Source organism: Populus nigra, chromosome 2 (genome assembly GCF_951802175.1).
Source record: "Populus nigra chromosome 2, ddPopNigr1.1, whole genome shotgun sequence".
NCBI classification, from domain to species: domain Eukaryota; kingdom Viridiplantae; phylum Streptophyta; class Magnoliopsida; order Malpighiales; family Salicaceae; genus Populus; species Populus nigra.
This window is the reverse complement of record NC_084853.1, coordinates 37184428-37204342: the sequence shown is the minus strand read 5'-3', so window position 1 is coordinate 37204342 and position 19915 is coordinate 37184428. Positions and strand designations below refer to the sequence as shown.

Below are 19915 nucleotides of genomic sequence, written 5' to 3'. Positions count from 1 at the left end.
TCTATAGATTATTACTTTGTTCAAGATCAGGTTGCGTCCAAATCACTGGATGTAAAGTTTCTGTCATCAAAGGATCAACTTGTAGATGCTCTCAGAAAGCCCTTACCTCCAACTCACTTTACATCTATTAGACATAACCTTAACATCTGTGAGCTCTCGTCGAACTTGTAAGGGCAAATTGAGGCACGATCCAACTTAACTCAATCACTTTCAAGTTCAAACCAAAACCAGGATGAAGAATCCTCAACTGTTATTGCTAAAGATAAAATAGGATAAAGATAAATGAGAGGGTTTACTATTTTTTTTGAATTCATATATGTTTCTGAATTCATGTTTATGTTACATTGTAAAACAAAATTCTATGTATATCTTCTAGTGAAGCTCCCAGATTTATATGGGAAAAATAAAAGTCTTTTTCTCTTTAAATTGCAATAGTCAGAAACTTATCATTCCACTTGCTCAAGAGTACGACATTGATTTCTGGTTCAAAGAAATATTAGTTAGTTCTGTAGCTAAGATAGAATTTGCGATCAATCTCAAAATAACATGTGAGGATGAGACTATTATTGTAAAATAGGTGTTTCAACTCCACATATTGCTAGCATAAGAAGGAGCAATCAAGAAAGTGTTATCAAACTGAAGGACCTAAAACCAAATATCATGGTAATTGTTGAGCAAGAAACCAACCATATATATAAGCGATTTTTCAAGCATAGATGTATATTTTCAGAATATTTGTTTCGTCTATAAGAATTTTCTAAAATAGAAAAGGAGTGAACATATGTATATTGGATCAATAAAGATGAAATTTCTTGAGTTTTGAAGTGAGAATAATTGGGCTCTCGAAATCTTCATAGTTCTTGACCCTCACTTTAAACTTGAATTAGTGGATTATATGTATGAACAAATCTACAACAGAAAAGCTAACTTCCAATTGTTGTGATTTCTTCAAGATCATATAAATATATACAATAAATATTCCAATTGGTCCAGTAATTTGAGATTATTTGCTCCCACCACTGCTGATGGTAGGTTATTCTTGAATTGTTTTGTGTTATAACATGTTTTTTAAAGTGCATTTAAAATTGTTTGTCGCTTGAAAAAAAACATTAAATTGATGTGTTTTATGTGTTTTTGGATGGTTTTGATGTCTTAGAATAAAAAATTAAAATTAAAAAAAATATATATCATTTTAATGCATTTTCAATTAAAAAGCACTTTTGAAAAATATTATGCACCACAATACCAAACACACAAAATCAATGGCAAAAATGCAAATATGATTCTAATATGGTAGACTCTAGAAAGTCTAAACTTGATCTATATGCATTTCTTTCTATTAAATCTTTTAAGAATTCAAATTATTTAAATAATAAGAAAAATATTTTTTAGTTAAAATTTAATTTTCTTATCAATGCATTTCTTTTTTGTTTTGACAAAAAAAAAACACGTAGTTTTGTAAGTAGCATGAGTTTTTGGATAAAAACCTAATATAATTAAAATAAACATTTACAATAATTCAAATGATTTATATCAATGAGAAAAAAATATTTCTTTAGTCAAAATCCTCATTCCTAATTCATGCATTTTTTCTAGCAAAAATGTTTTTTTATTAGAAAATTAATTTTTTAAATTAAAATTTAGCATCATATGAGAAGCAAATTACAATCAAAACACAAAAGAAAATTAATTAAAGAAAATTATGTAAACAATAAAAATAAAAAATATAATCTCATTCAATATTAATGAGTAATTTTAAAAAAATTACATATTAGATATATATAATTTATATAAACTAATTGAAAATATTATCATAAAAGCTCAAATCTTATTTGAAAAGTAAGGTATGAATGAATGATTTTTAAAATTTTATTGTAATAATCCTAATTAAAAAACATTTTATGATAAAATAAAACAAACACATTAAAAACTTAAAAATAAAATGAAAAGCCAAGTGTGCAGGCTTAAAAGGTCAAGCTAAGCGCATGGCTTTAAGTAAAAGCCCAAGAGCCTATTTTATTTCAAAGAATTTGAAAGAAACATCATTTGCTTATTTTTTTTTATTTTAATCCATGTTACAATAAGTTGTTTGTTAAATTTAAGCTCCGGTCACCGAAGGTGGTATAAAAATTAGGTTAGAGAGTATGTGGACCATAAAAAACTCAATTTTCTATCTATTTTCATCTAAAAAAACCTAAAAAGTATCTTAAGAATCTCAATATCCTAATTAACAACCCAAAACAACCTCCAACATGCCTAAAAACTAAATTTCAAATAAAAAAATCCAAGCCCATATCTATTTTTTTTTCAGCATCATTGAATGTGGAAACCACCTCCATTAAGTTTTTCTTTTAAACTCAAGCCTATAGATACTAAAATCAAAGTTATTGATAGTTAAAATCTAGCCACTCAATATCTTTTTCTTTCCTTAAATTTTCCAACGTCTTTAGCTCTTCTATTTAAATCTCTAAGAAATAAAACGTGACAAAAAATTAAGTTTAGAATTAGAATATAGTAACATAAAAGAAAAAAGATGAAAGATGAGAAAAATGAAACTCGAGAGGTTATGAGAAAAATGAAACTCGAGAGATTAAATGAAACTTTTGCTGATCTTTTATGAAAAAATAAGTATGTTTTTTTTCTTTTATATCTATTTTTTCCTCTATTTCTCAATTTATTTTCTAAGTAAAAGCTAAAACTCTATTTTATAAAATTGGTCATTGATTTAACATTGAAAACTTTACCGATAAATTAGGTAAACTAGATAAAACAAATTAAAATATACCTAAATGTATAAAACTATGATAAGATAACTTCAAAGAATAAATTAAAAAATAAATAAAGGTCAATGACTGACTTGTAAACTTTGCAAACTACAGGGATCAAAATATAAAAATGGAACAAAAATGTTTAGTCAATGAATAGTATGTTGTAAATGTGTGGACAATTAATTCTAAATAGTAAAGCCTGTATTAATTTTAGTTGTTTTGTGTTAATGTTTTAATGTGTTAAGGGTAATTAACAAAAAACTAAAAGACATGGTGTTTTTACTTTAGACCAACTCACAAAACATTATTCATTATAATAGTGTTTTTTTTCTTTGTTTTTTTTTTCAATCTATGTTTTTCCCCCTTCTATTTTCCACTATATATTTTTTATGGTTTGCTTTATATATGGTTACCTTAGTCTCATGACCTATATTACGAGTTTGGCGTGTTAACTCGATTGACTCGAGTTTTTTCTTTTCTTTTTCTTCTTTTTCCCCCCTCAATTTCATCCTTTAACATTGGATTGATTAAGAATTAAGCATCATGATTTGTTTCTATTTACTTTATATGAAGTTATCCTGGTCTCATGACAAACATCACGGGTTTTACAGGTTTACTCGGGTTATTTTATTGTATTCTTTCTTTAGATTGAATTTTTTTTCTATTTCATTCTTCAATAATAGGTTGGTTGAGAAGCGGACTTCATGATTTATTTTAATTTTTTTATGAGATTATCTCATCTCATGATCCGATTCACAGGTTAAGCTGAGTTGACTCCAGTCATTTTTTGGTTTGCTTTTTATGAGGTTATTTAGGTCTTGTGAACAAGGTCATAGGTTTGGAGAGTTAACTCAGGTTGATTTAAGTTTTTTTCATTCTTTTTTTAATAGAATTTTTTTTTAATTTCATCCTTCAACACTGGGTTGATTGAGAATAGGGCTTCTTAATTTATTTTGATTTACTTTTTATGAGTTTATCATGGTCTCACGACCTAAGTTATGGATTTAGTAAGGTAACCTTCATTGACCCGAGTCAATTCAATAAGTTTCCATCTTAATATTTAAAATAAATATCGTCTTGAATTTTTTTTAATAAAATAATATTTTTACCGGTCTTCTAGGTTGTCTTTAAACCAGCTAAGTCGATCAAGTTATATTGGATCAACTCCTACATAGTTTAATTTTATTTTACTAGAGAAACATTAACAATGTTTGGATATTTCCTCTTTACATTTTTAAAAAATAAATTATCTAACCCACAATATATTGTAGGCAATTGATCTAATTTGTATTTATAATGTGTTTTGTGTTTGTGATATATGGCATACATCCCAATTCACAAAAATTCAAAAAAAAAACAATATTAAAGTAAGCCATCTAGCAATAAAACTAAATAAGTGATCCGCACAGCGTGACTAGTCCAAATTTTTCTCATTGTAAAACAAAAAAATGTTAAGGTGACATAAGTGTTTCCAAAGAAAAAACTGAGATGCAAGTGATTGACTTGACTAGGTCTAATAAAATTATATGATTTCGATAACATGAAATAAAAAAAATGCAATGACAAAAAATAAACTAACAAAAAAATTATAATGAAAAAAAGAAAAAAAATATCGGAGCCCAACCAGTCTATGACCCGATTGTGATACTAGGGCAACCCCATCAAAAACAAGTTGAATATAACAATGAAGCTCAATTATCAAACAATGTAATGTTAAAAGGCATAATTGAAAAAAAATTGAAAAAAAAAAGCAATTGAAAAAAAATATTTATATCAACTCGAGTTAACTCGTTAACCCTAGGATCATGAGTATAAAATTGGGATAACCCCGTAAACAGGAAAGAAAAAAAACATAAAGATTAATTCCTAATGAATCAAACATTAAAGGATGAGACTGTAAAAAAAAATAAAACTTAAAAAGAACCTAAAAAAAAAGAGTGAAGTCAACTCGTATTAATATTTGACACTCTCGACCATATCATGAGCCTCAGGACAAAGCAAACCCTAAGAAATAACAATGTAAAATTCTTAATAAAAAAATATTGAGGGGTGAAATTAGGAGAAAAATAAAATAAAAAAGGGATTTAAACAAAAAAAAACTAAGGGATGAAATAAAAAAACACAATTCAATTAGGAAAATGGTAAAAGAAAATAAATAGCAATTAAAAGAATGATGACAAAAAATAAAATAAAACCAAATGAAGAGGGACTAGATTGAAGAAGAAAAGGTAATGAAAAAAAAAGATGAAAAAAATCAAATATTAATCAAAAGAATAAAGATCAAATTAGAAATGAAAAAAAAACTAAAAGACATATAAATAGCAATTAAAAGAATGAGGACCAAAATTGATATAAAAAACAAATAAAATCAAGTGATGAGAGACTAAGTTGAAGAAAAAAATTAATAAAAAAAGATAAAAAATAAATCAAACATAAATCAAAAGAATAAGAACTAAAATAAATATGAAAAATAAATTAAAAGACACCTTTGTATTTTACCAAGGAGAAGAGAGAGAAAAGGGGAAGGAGGAGAAAATAGTTCATCGGTGCCATATCGCATCCATCCACTGTGAAGATCTCGGGGAACCACTTCCAATACAACCATGGATGATGGTGTTTGTCAGCCCGAGAAGTCTGCACACACCACTCGAAAGGCATGGGCTCTTACTCACTGGCATATACACCACATGTGCCAACAGCTTTTTTTCTTTTTATTTTTTTTAATTTATCAAAAGATCATATTGCCCCTTACCCAACATAATATCAACAAACAAACCAACACAAAAATATCAAAAAAAACCCCCTTAATACAAGCTATATATTTTTTTGCTTGCAATGACACTTTAGTAATTGCATTTTTCTTATGAAAAAAGTTTATTGGTGCCACATTGCGCTCATCTATTATGAAGATCTCGAGGAGCCGCTTCCAACACCACTGTGGATGGTGGTGTTTGTCAGCTTTAGAAGCATACACGCACCACAAAAAGACATGGGCTCCTTCTACTTGCTGGCAAATACATTGCATGTACCAACAATTGTTTTTCTTTTTCTCTTTTTAATTTATCAAAAGATCATATTTCCCCTTACCCAACATAATATCAACAAACAAACCAACACAAAAATACCAAAAAAAAACCCCTTAATGCCAGCTATATATTGTTTTGCTTGCAATGACACTTTAGTAATTGCATTTTTCTTATGAAAAAAATTTATTGGTGCCACATTGCGCTCATCCATTATGAAGATCTCGAGGAGCCGCTTCCAACACCACTGTGGATGGTGGTGTTTGTCAGCCCGAGAAGCATACACGCACCACAAAAAAACATGGGCTCCTTCTACTCGCTGGCATATGCATTGCATGTACCAACAATTGTTTTTCTTTTTCTTTTTTTAATTTATCAAAAGATCATATTTCCCCTTACCCAACATAATATCAACAAACAAACCAACACAAAAAAACCAAAAAAAAAACCCTTTAATGCCAGCTATATATTTTTTTGCTTGCAATGACACTTTAGTAATTGCATTTTTCTTATGAAAAAAATTTATTGGTACCACATTGCGCTCATCCATTATGAAGATCTCGAGGAGCCGCTTCCAACACCATCGTGGATGATGGTGTTTGTTAGCCCGAGAAGCATACATGCACCACAAAAAAACATGGGCTCCTTCTACTCGCTGGCATATACATTGCATGTACCAACAATTGTTTTTCTTTTTCTTTTTTTAATTTATCAAAAGATCATATTTCCCCTTACCCAACATAATATCAACAAACAAACCAACATAAATATACCAAAAAAAAACCCCTTAATGCAAGCTATATATTTTTTTGCTTACAATGACACTTTAGTAATTGCATTTTTCTTATGAAAAAAGTTTATTGGTGCCACATTGCGCTCATCCATTATAAAGATCTCGAGGAGCCGCTTCCAACACCACCGTGGATGGTGGTGTTTGTCAGCCTGAGAAGCATACATGCACCACAAAAAACATGGGCTCCTTTTACTCGCTGGCTTATGCATTGCATGTACCAACAATTGCTTTTTTAAAAAAAAAATTATCAAAAGATTATATTATCCTTTACCCAACATGATATCAACAAAAAAACCAACATGAAAATACCAAAAAACCTCTTAATGCAAGTTATATATTTTTTGCTTGCAATGACACTTTAGTAATTGTATTTTGCTTATGAAAAGCAAAAATACAAGAATACTCCTGGCTAAAAGTTAAGAAAAATTAAGCTTTAGGTATCTTAAATAAAAAAAATAAAAATAACATTATACTCCTAACGAAGCTTGCAAAGACAAATTAATTATATAAATGAGATGAATTTTGCTCTTGGAAGTTATATTAGTATGAACATATAAAATAGTCATTTAATTGTGAAATCCGTAATAAAATATAAGATCTTGTACAATAAAAAAATACTCAGTGATATTTGAGAATAAAATAACAATTGTTTTATAAAATGTTTTTTATTTAAAAATATATTAAAAATATATATATATATATATTTTTAAATCTAATATTAACCTATTAAAAAAAAAGTCATATAAAAAATTAATTTTTTAAAAAATACTGTTTAGAACACAATATCAAACATCCTCTCTCAAGTCTTTTATTTTAATATCGTAAATAGTCATTCAATAATCAGGCCCGGTCCAGAATTCTGCAAAACAGACACGTTTATAAGACACCTAAAGGGGAAGGATTAGGTTTTGATATCACGTCGCTTCGATGCTTAACCCGTCGTTTTGAAGCAGTTGCTGGTCGTAGCGTGAGAAAAAAATTAGAAGTCTCTTTCCGTCGTCGTTTTGCTAAAATCCCCCCCTCCATCTCTATTTTATTTCAGGTTCGTAACTCCTCCTGTATCTTCTTCCTCGTTTTTCATTTTGACGATTAACTTGGGATTTAGATGTAATTATAAATATTAACATTGGTGGTGTGGCGGGAATCAGTGAATGGACACGAATCCCGGACCGATTAATGGATGTGTACTGTATGATCAAGACAAGCATGTCTCCTCTGCGGTTTGGGATGGCCAGGTGTGTGTTTGCTTTTCTTGGATTATCTTATTAATTAATTAATGAAAGTAAATTGTGTGAGTTGTCGGTTTGATGTTCAGGAGCGTGGTGTGCTAAGATGCCATGAGCACACGTCCAAGTTGGGTGAATGGAAGCTAAGTCCTAAGCAAATTGAGTTGGTGGAGAAAGCTGGATTTGGTTACTTGAGAAAGATTCCGGCTATTAGTCTTGACAATCCTCTCATATCCGCGCTTGTTGAGAGGTGGAGGAGGGAGACCAACACGTTTCACTTGTCTGTTGGTGAAATGACTGTTACTCTTCAAGATGTTGCTTTGTTGCTTGGACTTGCCATTGATGGGAAGCCTGTTATTGGAATAACACATACCAGTTGTGCCTCGGTTTGCCAAAGGCTTTTAGGGAAATCACCCGATTCTAACTACGCAAGTGGTGGGATGGTGAAGTTAAGTTGGTTGAAGGAGTTCTTTTCTCATTGTTCTGAAGATGCACCTACTGAAGAGGTTGAGCGCTGCACTCGCGCTTATCTTCTCTACCTTGTCGGTAGTACCATATTTTCCACCACCACTGGGAATAAGGTTCCTGTAATGTACCTTCCATTGTTTGCGAATTTTGAAGAAGCTGAGGAGTTTGCCTGGGGAGCAGCAGCATTAGCTTTCTTGTATAGAGCACTCGGCAATGCATGTGTTAAATCTCAGAGTACCATTTGTGGTTGCTTAACACTACTACAGGTTATTTATGTTGTTTATACTAAAGCTATCCATTGATTATCTTTTTTATTATTATTATTAAAAAACAAAAGTGATGGAATGTGAGGTTGAAGGACTTCTTTTCTGCAGTTAATTTCATCCAAGGATTCTAGTTCTCAAATAGAATATTGGTATTGACTGATTCTTGCTTTCTGTAGTGTTGGAGCTACTTCCATCTGAATGTGGGCCGACCAAAGCTTAATCGAGACCCCATCCATGATCATTTTCCATTTGTGCTTAGATGGAAGGGAAAACAAAGTGGGCCAACAACAAATCGTGATGTAGTTTTCTACCGCAAGGCACTGGACTCGTTGAAACCAACTGATGTAGGTTCTCACTTCTTTCAGTTCAGTTCTTATTCTACTTGACGCATAGAAAATGCTAATGCAACTGGCTTGGTGTTGACACATAGGTGGAGTGGCTTCCGTACAAAATTATGGACAGTACTGTAATACCAAAAGATATAAAAAATACCTTAATTTTAGGGAGATCAAAGACAATGCTAATATGCTTTGACAAGGCAGAACGCCACCTTCCTGATCGTTGCCTTAGGCAATATGGCATGCTTCAACCAATCCCAGAAGATGTGGAGCGGTGGCTGAGAAAGAGTCGAGGAGTTGACGGCGGGGTTGACTTGTCTGGGAAAATGGAGTCTGAGCTTAATGTATGGATGGATCGTCAACTCCATATTGTGGATGGGGATGATGCCGTGGATGAGGGTGGCTACATGCAATGGTACTGGAAAATCACTCGTAAAGTTGTTGGAAGGCCTATATCTCTCTCATCTGAGTTCCAAAGGACGGTAGGGCTATGCTCAAACTTCAATTTTGCTATTACCTTTGTTTGTGATATAATCTGCAATGGTCTATTCTTTAACTGTTGCAGATCTCTGGTTTAAGAGAAATTTCATATTTAGCGGATTCATTCTCAACAAAAGGGTTGGACGGACAGCAATTTGAGTCAATTTCAAGGATCAGGTTTATTGCACAGGACTGTTTGAGGGACCAGATTGAAAGTCCAGTCACGCCATCAGCACCCCCACAAATTGAACTAGGAAAAAGGTCAAGGGGGAAGGAAAGGGTTAGAAGGAAAGGTAATGGGAAACGCAGGAGAAAGGATGAGCCAATGGAATATCAAGAAGCAAGTGAGGATGACCAGCCTCAGTTTTATGGTGCAGTTATCGTGGCTGATCAGTTACACTTGGACCAGGCAGATGGCGAGGTTGGTCAGTTACAGTCATGCCAGGCAGATGATAATTTTGATCCTCAACATCTGTCTCATGCAGCTGATGAGGATTTTAGCGAAGAGTTACAAAATATGGTTAATCAGGAAGATGATGCAAAGCCTAGCAATGCTACAGAGGACATCAATGAGTCTCAGCCTTGTAAAGACGCTAGCAATGAGAATGACTCCCAGTCATGTCAAGTGACTATTGAAGTCAACAACAGAAAAATATATGGTGAGGCAAGTAAAGGGGTCAATGATTCCCAATCTTGTGAGCCAACTAATAAGGTGAATGACTCACAGATTTGTCAGGAAACGAGAAGTGATGTTCATGATTCTCAGCTTCTTGATGCATCAGCCAAGGTCAATGCCTCATGACTCTCTGATGCAACAATTAATGAGGTTCAGCGCAGTGGTGCTATTGATGAGGTAAACAAGTTACAGCCTTCTGGTGCAACAGAAGGGGTCAATGATTCACAGCTTCCTGACACAAATGAAGAGCTCAAAGACTCGTAGATTCCTGATGCAACCCAAGAAGTAAATGACTCAGAGGCCCCAAATACAACTGCAGAGATGAATGACTCGCAGCTCCCTGTTGCAACTAAAGAAGCTAATGACTCAAATCTCCCTGATGCAATTGAAGAGGCAAAAGATTCACAGCTTCCTGTGGACAATTGTGATCAACCAAATGCCAAAGCTGCAATAGAGGATGTTCCAGCAACTCTTGAAACTGTTGAGGATGTTGCAAAGCAGGGTGATAAAAGTGTTGGAAAATAAAATGAAGGCATTGTCTTGTTAATTCTTCTGTTAGGGTACTCTTGATATGCTTGCTATTCACTACATAGTGTTCATTATATCTTCAACCGAAACATTTTGATTTTTTCCTTGCATTTCCTTGCCGTGTCATGAAGAGTAAAATGCTGATTTTATTCTGATAGGCAGCTCAAAACTAACACCACCAGTGTTCCAAAAATGGGGGACGATCAGTAGTTGTAGAAGAATACTTGCACTGTTATCGTTGTTGTGTTTAGGCTATGTTAGAGAACGTGGTTGTATTGTTTCTCACTGCTTCCATAGTTAAAACTTCTGCTTTTGATGCAAAATATCAATTAACAATTACTGTATACCTCTCTTAAGTTTTTAATGCCTTTATGAATTAAGTGGCAGTAATTATTGGATAGAGGAGGTGCAGTGCATCTTACTCTTTGTTTGGATGCTGTAGTTATAGTTCTGTTATGGCTCAGGTGGTATAATGACTCTTTGAGAAGAGATGTGCTGCACCTTTCTTCTAACAGTTCCTTTATCTGGGTTGGGAATGTTCATGGAAGCATCTGAGTGGTTTAATTAGGTGCGAGGAAGATGATATGCAGGCTTTTTTTGGACTTTGGAAGACAAATCATCAGAAGAGCTACGGATTTTGATTTCCCCCCTTTTTAATCATAACCACCATAGTCTTCTTTTTTCCTCGTTGTTTATGAGTTTTGCTTGACATGCCTCAATATATTTTTTTTATCATCTCTTGCTACAGATGGTTTTCAACAATGAAGCTGCTGCGAACTTAAGTTCTGTACTTAATTAGCTGTTCAGACTCGTTTTTTAAACCACTCCAAAGACCATTCAAATTGTTGAATAATACAATCGGCAATTCTAGCGCTGGCTTGGGGTGGCGAAACCTCCAGAAAAACTCTACAACGTAACTCTACGCATGACCCCCACACAAATTTTAAGTTCTTTCTAGGATGGCTTTTTAAACAGAAGTGCTTCATTCACTCTCACAATCCAGCTTTTTTCTTCTGGTTATATGGAATTTGTTTGCAATAGACTCTTCTTCATTACTCGTCTTGGTTCTCATACATCTCAACCTATCTTTATTTTGCTACATCGGTTTGCCCCAGAGGCTGGAGACGCCTGGCTTTCTGTTGGATTTTCTACTTCCAAACAAGGTAATCCGGCGAAAGATCTTCAGTAGCTTGCAAGCATATTTTCTTTGTGAAGCGAAATTCACCGAACCAATGCAACCTGTAACATGCCCAAGTGGGTTCCTATTCTTGCTTAGTGATCTGCTTTGCAAGCCATACGGTTTTGTGCTCTGTGGCTTGGTTGGCAGTGTTTCTGTTCTCTTCGAAGTTTTTTGCAATTGAAGGCTCTTCTTCAAGGAAAACAGCTCTTGTTCAAGGTTCTGAATTCTAAAGCTTGTGGACTCGTATTCTTTTCTAGAGAACTCACATCGTTGCACTGCAATGTCTTTTTGTAGCAAGAAACTCAATGTTCTACTACCTGGCTCTGCTCCATCCATATATGGGCTGTCTGCTAGATATTGGCTTTTGGTGTTCGGGCATCTTGAGCTTGGAAGACTCCCAGAGAACTCTCCACTTTGTGCATACCTAAACGAGTCCGAGCATTCTTTGAACGCTTGGTGCGTATTCAGTTGTTGTACAAAAAGAGCCTGGACAATCAAACGTAATGGCATCATCTCATTTTGAACTGCGTCAATGCATGCCCACTGTGACAGTTTTTGGCAGTTGAGGTACTTGCAAACTGCCCCCTTTTCTTCTTGGGATATGTCTAGGTGTGTCTGGAGAAGTAAAGAAGACACTAACGTAAGTGTGTAATTAATTGAATCCTGGCTTTGTGAACAATGGTAATTAATTGATAATTGCATTTAGCTTTCATTCGAGGCATGATGAAGTTTGTGAAAGACTTGCCTGCAGGAAAGTGTTCATTGCTCTGTACAGTTGATCATGGCTCTGTCTGCAAGATATTGGTACAGTTTCAATGAGTTCCATGAATCTTTTAGGCCTCATTTTGGGATCAGAAGCTATATGGGAGAGAAATGTATCCCATAGTTCTGCTACAGTTGAGTTACTAGCTGAAGGAGCATTGTTTGTGTCCATGTTCAACGATACATTTGTTGAAAATATGCTCTCCATCGTAGCTAACTCCATGCTGGAACAATCTGAGTCGACTCTGCTGCTTGGAATGAGTAAATCTTCCACTTGCGCAAAGTGTAAAAGAGATGCAATCTGATCTTGCAACTTTACCTTGCTGTCATTTCTCAAACCAATGCCAATGGATCTGGAAAGCAATGCAAAGTAAAATCCAACAGGAATCACTCTACTGGCCTTCTCTCTCATTGGCAGTAAATCAAGCACGCCTTGTAGTATCGTTGAAACTTTATCATTTGCGTTGGCATCGCTAGTTCTCTCACCAGAGCTCTCCCAGTATTGTATCGTCTTCTTAGAGAGTACCCATTTGTTTGCATAGAAGACAACGATGGGGCTCACATATTTTTCTTTCATTCCTTGCCTCCTCAAGGATCCTATTATCCTTTTGAAGAATCCAAATGGTAGAGCAATGAGGTCTTTGATCCAAAGCTCCTGGCTCAGTATCTCATTGGCGGCTTCACAGCTCCAAGCTTGACCAGCCAATGCCTCCAGTGTAACAACTGGTCTGTCTCTTCTCCTCTCAGGGTCAAGAATCTCCATGCAAGCCATGAAGGCTAGGGATTCGATGCAGCGGCTAACAATCAGCAGCTCTTCAGACCATGGAATCAATGTTTGGCACCTTTGGAGAACGATCAAGGTATCATCCCAATTTTGTAAGACGACTTGGTTTAAATAGAGATCAAAACGCTCACAAAGATTGCCAGAGCAGAATTCTTCTGTCATTTCAAGGAACTCTGCTGCACATCGCAGGGCTGCTACATTAAAAGGGTCAATCAACGTGGAAGAGCCATACATGAATAAAGCAATCATCTCAAAGGTTTCTGGTCCTCCAGGGAAACTCTGTGGCAGCTCAAGCTGAGTTGTTTCGATCAATCGTCTCTTGAAGTATCCACTCTTATAAAATAAGGGGTTCTGCAAATACCAGAAAGAATGAAACTCAGAGGTATGCTTACTAGACCAGAAGTTACTCTGAAAATCTCTAATTATTATGTTCGTCATCACAAATCAAGGCATTTTGTCTTGCATATTCCAAAGAGAGCATTTAGGCCTGCTTTCAATGGACGAAAATTGTTACACAAGTGGTTTTAAATATTTTCAACCTTTTGTTAGCACCATTAGAAGCCTTTAAAATCATAACTGGCTCAGAAAATAGAGCTCTCTGGCCTTTATTTGTCTGTATCAGTAAATTAGCCTCCACAGACACGGAGGAGCTAGCCTTTATATGGAATAAAATAATCACATCCATCTTACCCTGTGAAGGTGGAATGTTCTCTCACCAACTCGAACTCGAACAGAAACAGGCAAACCAGTCTCTTGACTCCTGAAACAAGATCAAAGATTTATCAGCCTTTCAAAGACATCGGATGACTAATCATGTTGCTACCACAAATTAAAACCCAAGGTCTAGCATTTCTTACCATGAAATGATCTTAATCTTTAACAGGGCGGTCACGCTAGGTGAAGAGAAAGGACTTGAGGCTGATGAACTATCTTTGGGGCTTGCAGTTTCCATTGGCATAGCTCATGAAAATGATTTCAAAGCTTAATATTACTGATGGCGCAAACTACAGAAATCAATCTGGGCTAATGTTAATGCTAGCACAAGCATACAAGCTTCTCATTTTTAACCCTCTCCTTCAATGCCCATAAATGCTTGAAACCCGTCTCAATAATCGAAGAAAAAAAGTAGAATACGAGCTTCTAGAATCCAGAAATCAGTGAGAATAATGGGATAGAATGAAAGAGTAGTAAAAAGAGGTGGTTTGATCTGTGTGTCCACAGTACACTCGAGCATTATTTTTGTATTTCCATTCTAGTCAAAAGTCAAATGCACACGAGTGAACAACTCAAAATCCAAAGTTTAAGGCTTCAACAACGTTCCTCGAATGCCGAGAAGTTGAATTCCAGTACTCCCAGCATCGGCCAGTAGATTATGGAAGAGCAACCAATCTTTTATGTATGCTTGCTTGGCAAGTTTCTGTGTTTAACTAAGATCCCATCAACTCTCCATCTTTCATCTTGGCCTCGATCAATAATTATGGCTTAAGTTAATCATCTTCACGCATGTTTTGTTTAATATTAATGGCAATAAAAGTCCTTTGGTGGGCCAAGAAAAAGAAATGGAAGCTTGATGGTGAATCATATTTATGGATGTAGAATACAACAATATTCTGACGTTGTTGTAGAATATGTATTATAAATAAAACTAAAAGATGCGGGAAAACACTGTTTTCTCATAGTTATTAGCACTGTTGATTATAATATTAATCAACATTATTTTATTTTTTTTATTTTGACTCTTTTTTTTGTTATTGTTTTTTTTTCTAATTTAATTTTTATATAATATGTTTATAGGGTTTAGAGTTGATAATTTATTTTAATTTTTTTATTATATGGCTTTTGCAGTATAAAAAAATATTTCAGTATTGAGTTGATATTAGAAAAATATCTCAGCATTGCAGTATGGTCTATTTTTAAAAAAAATTAGTTAAATAAAAAATAATTTTAAAAAAACTAGATTAATAAACTTTGTGGAGTCAATGACCCGATTTACAAGTTTGGCAAGGTAACCCTGGTTGCCTCGGTTTGCGGATTTAGTGGAGTACTTTTTTTCTAATTAAACTTGGTTATATGATTTTCTATTTTTCTTTTTATCATATAGTTAAAAAAATAAATGTTATTAAATTTTAGAAAGTTCATGGACCTGTTGACGAGTATGACGAGTTTAATTTTTCTTTTCTTTTCTTTTTTATAAATTCATTTTTTTCGATTTCATCTTTTGATATGGGACTAGTCTTTAAAAAAAATCTCAGTATTTATTTGACGCTCAATTTGACGATTGTCTATTTTTGTTATTATATAGTTAAATAAACAATAGGGTAAAAAACAAAACAAGTTATTAAATCCGATGAAGTCCATTACCCGGTTTGCAGGTTTGACATGTTGACTTGGTTATCCAATTCACAGGTTTAGTGGGTTAGCTATCAAACCTAATATGTTTTTTTTAGTTTCTGATCTTTTAATTTTTCTAATTGTTTTTTTTTATTTCACTCTTATTCAATATTAGATTTGTTGAGAAATGGAATTAATGGTTTATTTTTTCTACTTTCTATAGGGTTATCACGATCTCAAATAAATATTTTTTTAGGATTGATGCTCGATTTTAAAAGCATATAATGTTATCATAAAATTAAACAAAAATAATTTACAAAAACAACAAAGTTATTAAACTTATTTAAGTTCATAACACAAATCGCAAGGTAACCAAGGTCGATCTAGTCTAGTATCGTCTCAATAAAAAAAAATTATCTTAAAGTTTTTTTAAAAAACTATATCATGTTTTTACCAGTCATCTAAGTTGTCTTTAAACCTATTAAATTAAATAATTCACTTTGAATCAGTTCCCACGCGATTTAATTCGAAACTCAAGCTAGACAAGGAGTCAGCTTGACAGGTTTTAAAATTAAACCGCTTTATTGGATTCAATAATACTACCAAAAAAATTCTTCATAATTCTAATATTTTTTCATGTTTAGTTTATATATATATATATATATATATATATATAAGGGAGTGTGGAGAAATGAGAACGGTCAAGAGCGTGTCGGGAAGTAGAAAAGGGGGAATTGATGAAGTGAATAAACTCTGGTCAAAAGGAGAGATGAAGTGCGGAAGAAGTTTGTTTTGTTTACTTCTTCATACCATTCTATGCCAACTCCCAAGACGGCACGGCTTCTGAAAATTCGGGTGCTTTGGGTTGAGGGGTTCTGCCTGCCTGCTCTCCTCCGGTCAATCTCAATCCCCGAAGTTATTTTTTCTACGATTTGACAAGGTCAATTATACACACCAAGAACCCACTAGTCTAGTTTTTAACTGAAGGCTAATAATATTGCAAATACCCATGGACATACTCGTAGAGAAAGTGCCTGTGCGCGCGTACACACTGAAGAGAACGACTGTATGATCATTTCGGTTTATGCACCGGTTGCTTCTTGTTGAAACAAGCTCCTCGTGCAGCTCGGATCCTTAAGTATATATCAAGCCATGAATTCTTCATTTTGTTTTACATGCGTAAAGGTCGTCGTCCTCGTTTAGTTTAGATTGTCGATGATTTACACTACCATGGCTTAATATCAAAGTCAACTAAGCAACTATGCTTGGGAGTCTTTTTACCTCAATAGTGAGAGCTCTCCCCTTCATTGCTTTTCAATGAGCAGCGGATAACATTTTCCAGCCATTCATCCTTCAAACCCATAAGCAGATTGGCAAGATTTTAAGAATTGGTTTCGTTGTTCTGTTAGATTTCAGTGCTCAAATACTTGCCGCTAACGACAGGTTGAATGGATTTATTTGGTCAGACATTATTCTGCGGACTGCAGATGGTACAGTGTTCTCAGGACATAAAAATAAGAAAATTGACTGCAAATCATTCTTGGTACGTAGTTAGCACAGCAGATTTACATTGAAAGCCAGTTACCAGAATGGTTTAACCCATCTAAACAGAAACCACTACAATTGTTGCTTTCAATTCAACCTGGAACTGCTTGGCTACATGAAACATCAAGAAGAAAATGGAGAGATAGATACAGATTGTTTGAAGCTTCACCATCGGCCGAAACCCATGATTAGACGGGAGTTAATGGCTAACTGAAGGCACATGGTTCACCTGAAATGTCATCAAGCGGTAATGGCTGGTACAGTTTCACCGTCATTGACCTCAGAAAAGAAGGTGTCCTTGAGAAGATCGGAAGCTGAAGGTCTTGCTCTTGGCTCAGCTATACACTTCAATATAAAAGCCTTGACTTCAGGATCAGCCACCTTGTTCAAAGCTTGAGGCTTTACTCCAGAGGTAACCTTCTTGTATATCTTGGCAACATTATCACATTCACTGTATGGTATCTCCATCGTCACCATTTCAAGCAAACACATTCCGAAAGAGTAAATGTCCACCATTTCAGTGTAATCTTCTTCATAGAGTTCCGGTGCCATAAACTCTGGGGTGCCTAGTATCGAATGTGCAGTATGGCTTTTCCCCACTATTGTTGCAAACCCCAGATCCCCAATTTTCACCTGATACGCAGAATTTATACTAGTCTTAGAAGGCCTAGCTTGCACACATCTAATTAACTTGCACAGATAAGATATAGCAAAAACTCAATAACCTCAACGAAAAGAATCCGAAACACAATTTAAAAAGAAATTAAATACCTGACCACTGTTTCCATTGACGAATATGTTACTGCAATTCAAATCTCTATGAATGACACAAGGATCATGAGTATGAAGAAATTCCAGCCCCTCAAGAACTTGCTTAGACCACTTCTTCAAAGCTTTCAAAGACACATGGCGATGTTTCTTCCTGTAATCCCTCAAGTTCCCAGAAGTACAAACCTCAGTAATAAAATTGAGGGAGCTATCCTCTTCATCCAACCAAACACTATAACAAACAATGATGTACTTGTTCTTCAATGTTCTGAGTAACTGAACCTCGGAGTGAAGCCGATTGATGAGCACAGGATCCTCTATAAAATTTCTTAACCGCACCTGATTCCAAGCCACCTCAATCCCTTCGTGTTGGTCGAAAGCCCTGTATACCTTCTTCACTGCACCTGCACCTAGCAAATCATTGTACCGTCCGTACCGACCGGTCGGATCAACCTCCACGAAAGGTTCATCGTCTCTCTCAGATGTATTGCTTCTTGCCGCCGGCATCTTCAAAGACCAAGCCAATTAATTAATTAATAATCATTAAATCAAATTAAGGTTTGGGTGGAAACAGCAAAAATAAACGAACATGCATGAGATTGAATTGAGCAGGCGCTTCTGCTGCTGCTGCTGATAATACATGGAATGCGAGTTAGAGGGTGGGTGACTAAGTGAGGGAGATTAGATAGAGTACCTTGCTTGAGTTCGTCGTGACAGGAATCAAACACGGAGGGAGGCGGGGAGAGGCCGAGAAGATGCTTCACATATTTATACTCGCAAAGAGGTTTACGCGGGGTATCAGTTTTTCTAGTCAACGACGTCGTTCTTAACTCTTGTTTCGATTTTTCAACGACGCCGAACTATGACTTCTTATTGACATGAGCAAGAGTTCACGTTTTACATAGCAAATTGGCCACGTAAATGAAACCACAAAATAATATTATTATTAATGTTGTTGTTGTTGTTAGCAAGACATTAATTAACCTCTCTTTTTGCCTCTTTACAAAATAATTGCAAGTAAAAATTGAAGAAAATGGAGTGAATACTGAAAATAAGTTTAAAATATCGAGTTTTTTTTTACTAATTAATCTAATTTCTCTTGGTTAAAAATAACATTTAAAGTGTTTTGGTTATTTTTTTAAAGTGATTTTTGTTTGAAATAATATTTATTTTAAAATTATTTTTTATATCAGCAAATTCAAAAATATAAAAATAATAATTTTAAATAAAACAGGTAAATTTTCATACATCCATGCTGGAATTTTTGAGAGGTGCCACGCCTCTCGCAGGGAAAAAAAAAAGGGGATCAAAATCATTAATTATTGGGCCGATTTTCTGGCAACAGAGAGCTGGCAATGCTAGCTATCCAGCGGTAAAGCAAATTAAACCGATGGCACATATGACACCCGTGTTGTGATTTATTTTACATTCATGACTCTAGACCTCTTTGAGCTTTGTTTTCCTACCAGTAAAAAGCAACGGGGCTGGAACATGGAACCAAACATGTTCATTACCCTTCCTTCATGGGTTACCCGTGTTTGCCCATTGCCCTGGAACCGAAACATTATATCTCACTATCCCTCTCTGCTACTTGATGTTTCCTTGTCCAACAAAATCTAAACTTTCTGGAAGAAGGACAGCATCATGGCGATGCTGCTTAGATTGACAGCAGCATGTTGTCTGAACTGAACCTTAACATGATAATTGACTAGCCCTTGGTCACCAGGAAAGTGCATTGCCTCCGGATCCCACTATAATAAGTAATGCCAATCGAAATATTAACATTTCTATGATGGCGCACAAAGACAGGCTCCTGAGAATTTTATTAGTCTGTAAACATTAAGTCTGCAGTGGATTGACGGTGGAGTCGATTTCTAAATTTATCATCTGCACAACTATGTTTGCTAAGTACTAAAACTCTAATGAGTGAAACGTAAACTTGAAAATGCGATTTATTGGCCTCTATCAAACAACAAAAT

General features: G+C 34.7%; 3 protein-coding genes across 3 annotated transcripts; 1 reads left to right on the top strand and 2 right to left on the bottom strand.

Annotated features, from left to right (window-relative positions):
- Window positions 1-7478: 7478 nt before the first annotated feature.
- Window positions 7479-10910, top strand: LOC133681509 (protein MAIN-LIKE 2). The gene is made up of 6 exons (XM_062104560.1): window positions 7479-7626; window positions 7733-7819; window positions 7900-8544; window positions 8721-8888; window positions 8975-9364; window positions 9448-10910. The coding sequence occupies exons 2-6, from the start codon at window positions 7736-7738 to the stop codon at window positions 10162-10164; spliced, it is 2004 nt and encodes a 667-aa protein (XP_061960544.1). The 5' UTR covers window positions 7479-7626; window positions 7733-7735; the 3' UTR covers window positions 10165-10910.
- A 498-nt stretch (window positions 10911-11408) lies between these two features.
- Window positions 11409-14670, bottom strand: LOC133681785 (BTB/POZ domain-containing protein At5g48130). The gene is made up of 4 exons (XM_062104923.1): window positions 14150-14670; window positions 13983-14052; window positions 12492-13643; window positions 11409-12361 (listed from the first exon to the last, which is right to left on the bottom strand). The coding sequence occupies exons 1-4, from the start codon at window positions 14248-14250 to the stop codon at window positions 11663-11665; spliced, it is 2022 nt and encodes a 673-aa protein (XP_061960907.1). The 5' UTR covers window positions 14251-14670; the 3' UTR covers window positions 11409-11662.
- A 2462-nt stretch (window positions 14671-17132) lies between these two features.
- LOC133681786 (probable serine/threonine-protein kinase WNK11) lies at window positions 17133-18791 on the bottom strand. Its single transcript, XM_062104924.1, has 3 exons — window positions 18631-18791; window positions 17940-18443; window positions 17133-17801 (listed from the first exon to the last, which is right to left on the bottom strand). The coding sequence occupies exons 2-3, from the start codon at window positions 18441-18443 to the stop codon at window positions 17409-17411; spliced, it is 897 nt and encodes a 298-aa protein (XP_061960908.1). The 5' UTR covers window positions 18631-18791; the 3' UTR covers window positions 17133-17408.
- Window positions 18792-19915: the final 1124 nt, after the last annotated feature.

Excerpts from the sequence above, each read along its gene's own strand:
- LOC133681509 (XM_062104560.1), top strand. The coding sequence starts at position 7,736 with ATGGACACGAATCCCGGACCGATTAATGGATGTGTACTGTATGATCAA. Across the intron at positions 8,889-8,974 it reads ACTCGTTGAAACCAACTGAT|GTGGAGTGGCTTCCGTACAA; the intron begins GTAGGTTCTCAC and ends GTTGACACATAG. Across the intron at positions 9,365-9,447 it reads CATCTGAGTTCCAAAGGACG|ATCTCTGGTTTAAGAGAAAT; the intron begins GTAGGGCTATGC and ends TAACTGTTGCAG.
- LOC133681785 (XM_062104923.1), bottom strand. The coding sequence starts at position 14,250 with ATGCCAATGGAAACTGCAAGCCCCAAAGATAGTTCATCAGCCTCAAGT. Across the intron at positions 14,053-14,149 it reads AAGATTAAGATCATTTCATG|GAGTCAAGAGACTGGTTTGC; the intron begins GTAAGAAATGCT and ends ATCTTGTTTCAG. Across the intron at positions 13,644-13,982 it reads GAACATTCCACCTTCACAGG|AACCCCTTATTTTATAAGAG; the intron begins GTAAGATGGATG and ends TGGTATTTGCAG.
- LOC133681786 (XM_062104924.1), bottom strand. The coding sequence starts at position 18,443 with ATGCCGGCGGCAAGAAGCAATACATCTGAGAGAGACGATGAACCTTTC. Across the intron at positions 17,802-17,939 it reads TCAATGGAAACAGTGGTCAG|GTGAAAATTGGGGATCTGGG; the intron begins GTATTTAATTTC and ends TCTGCGTATCAG.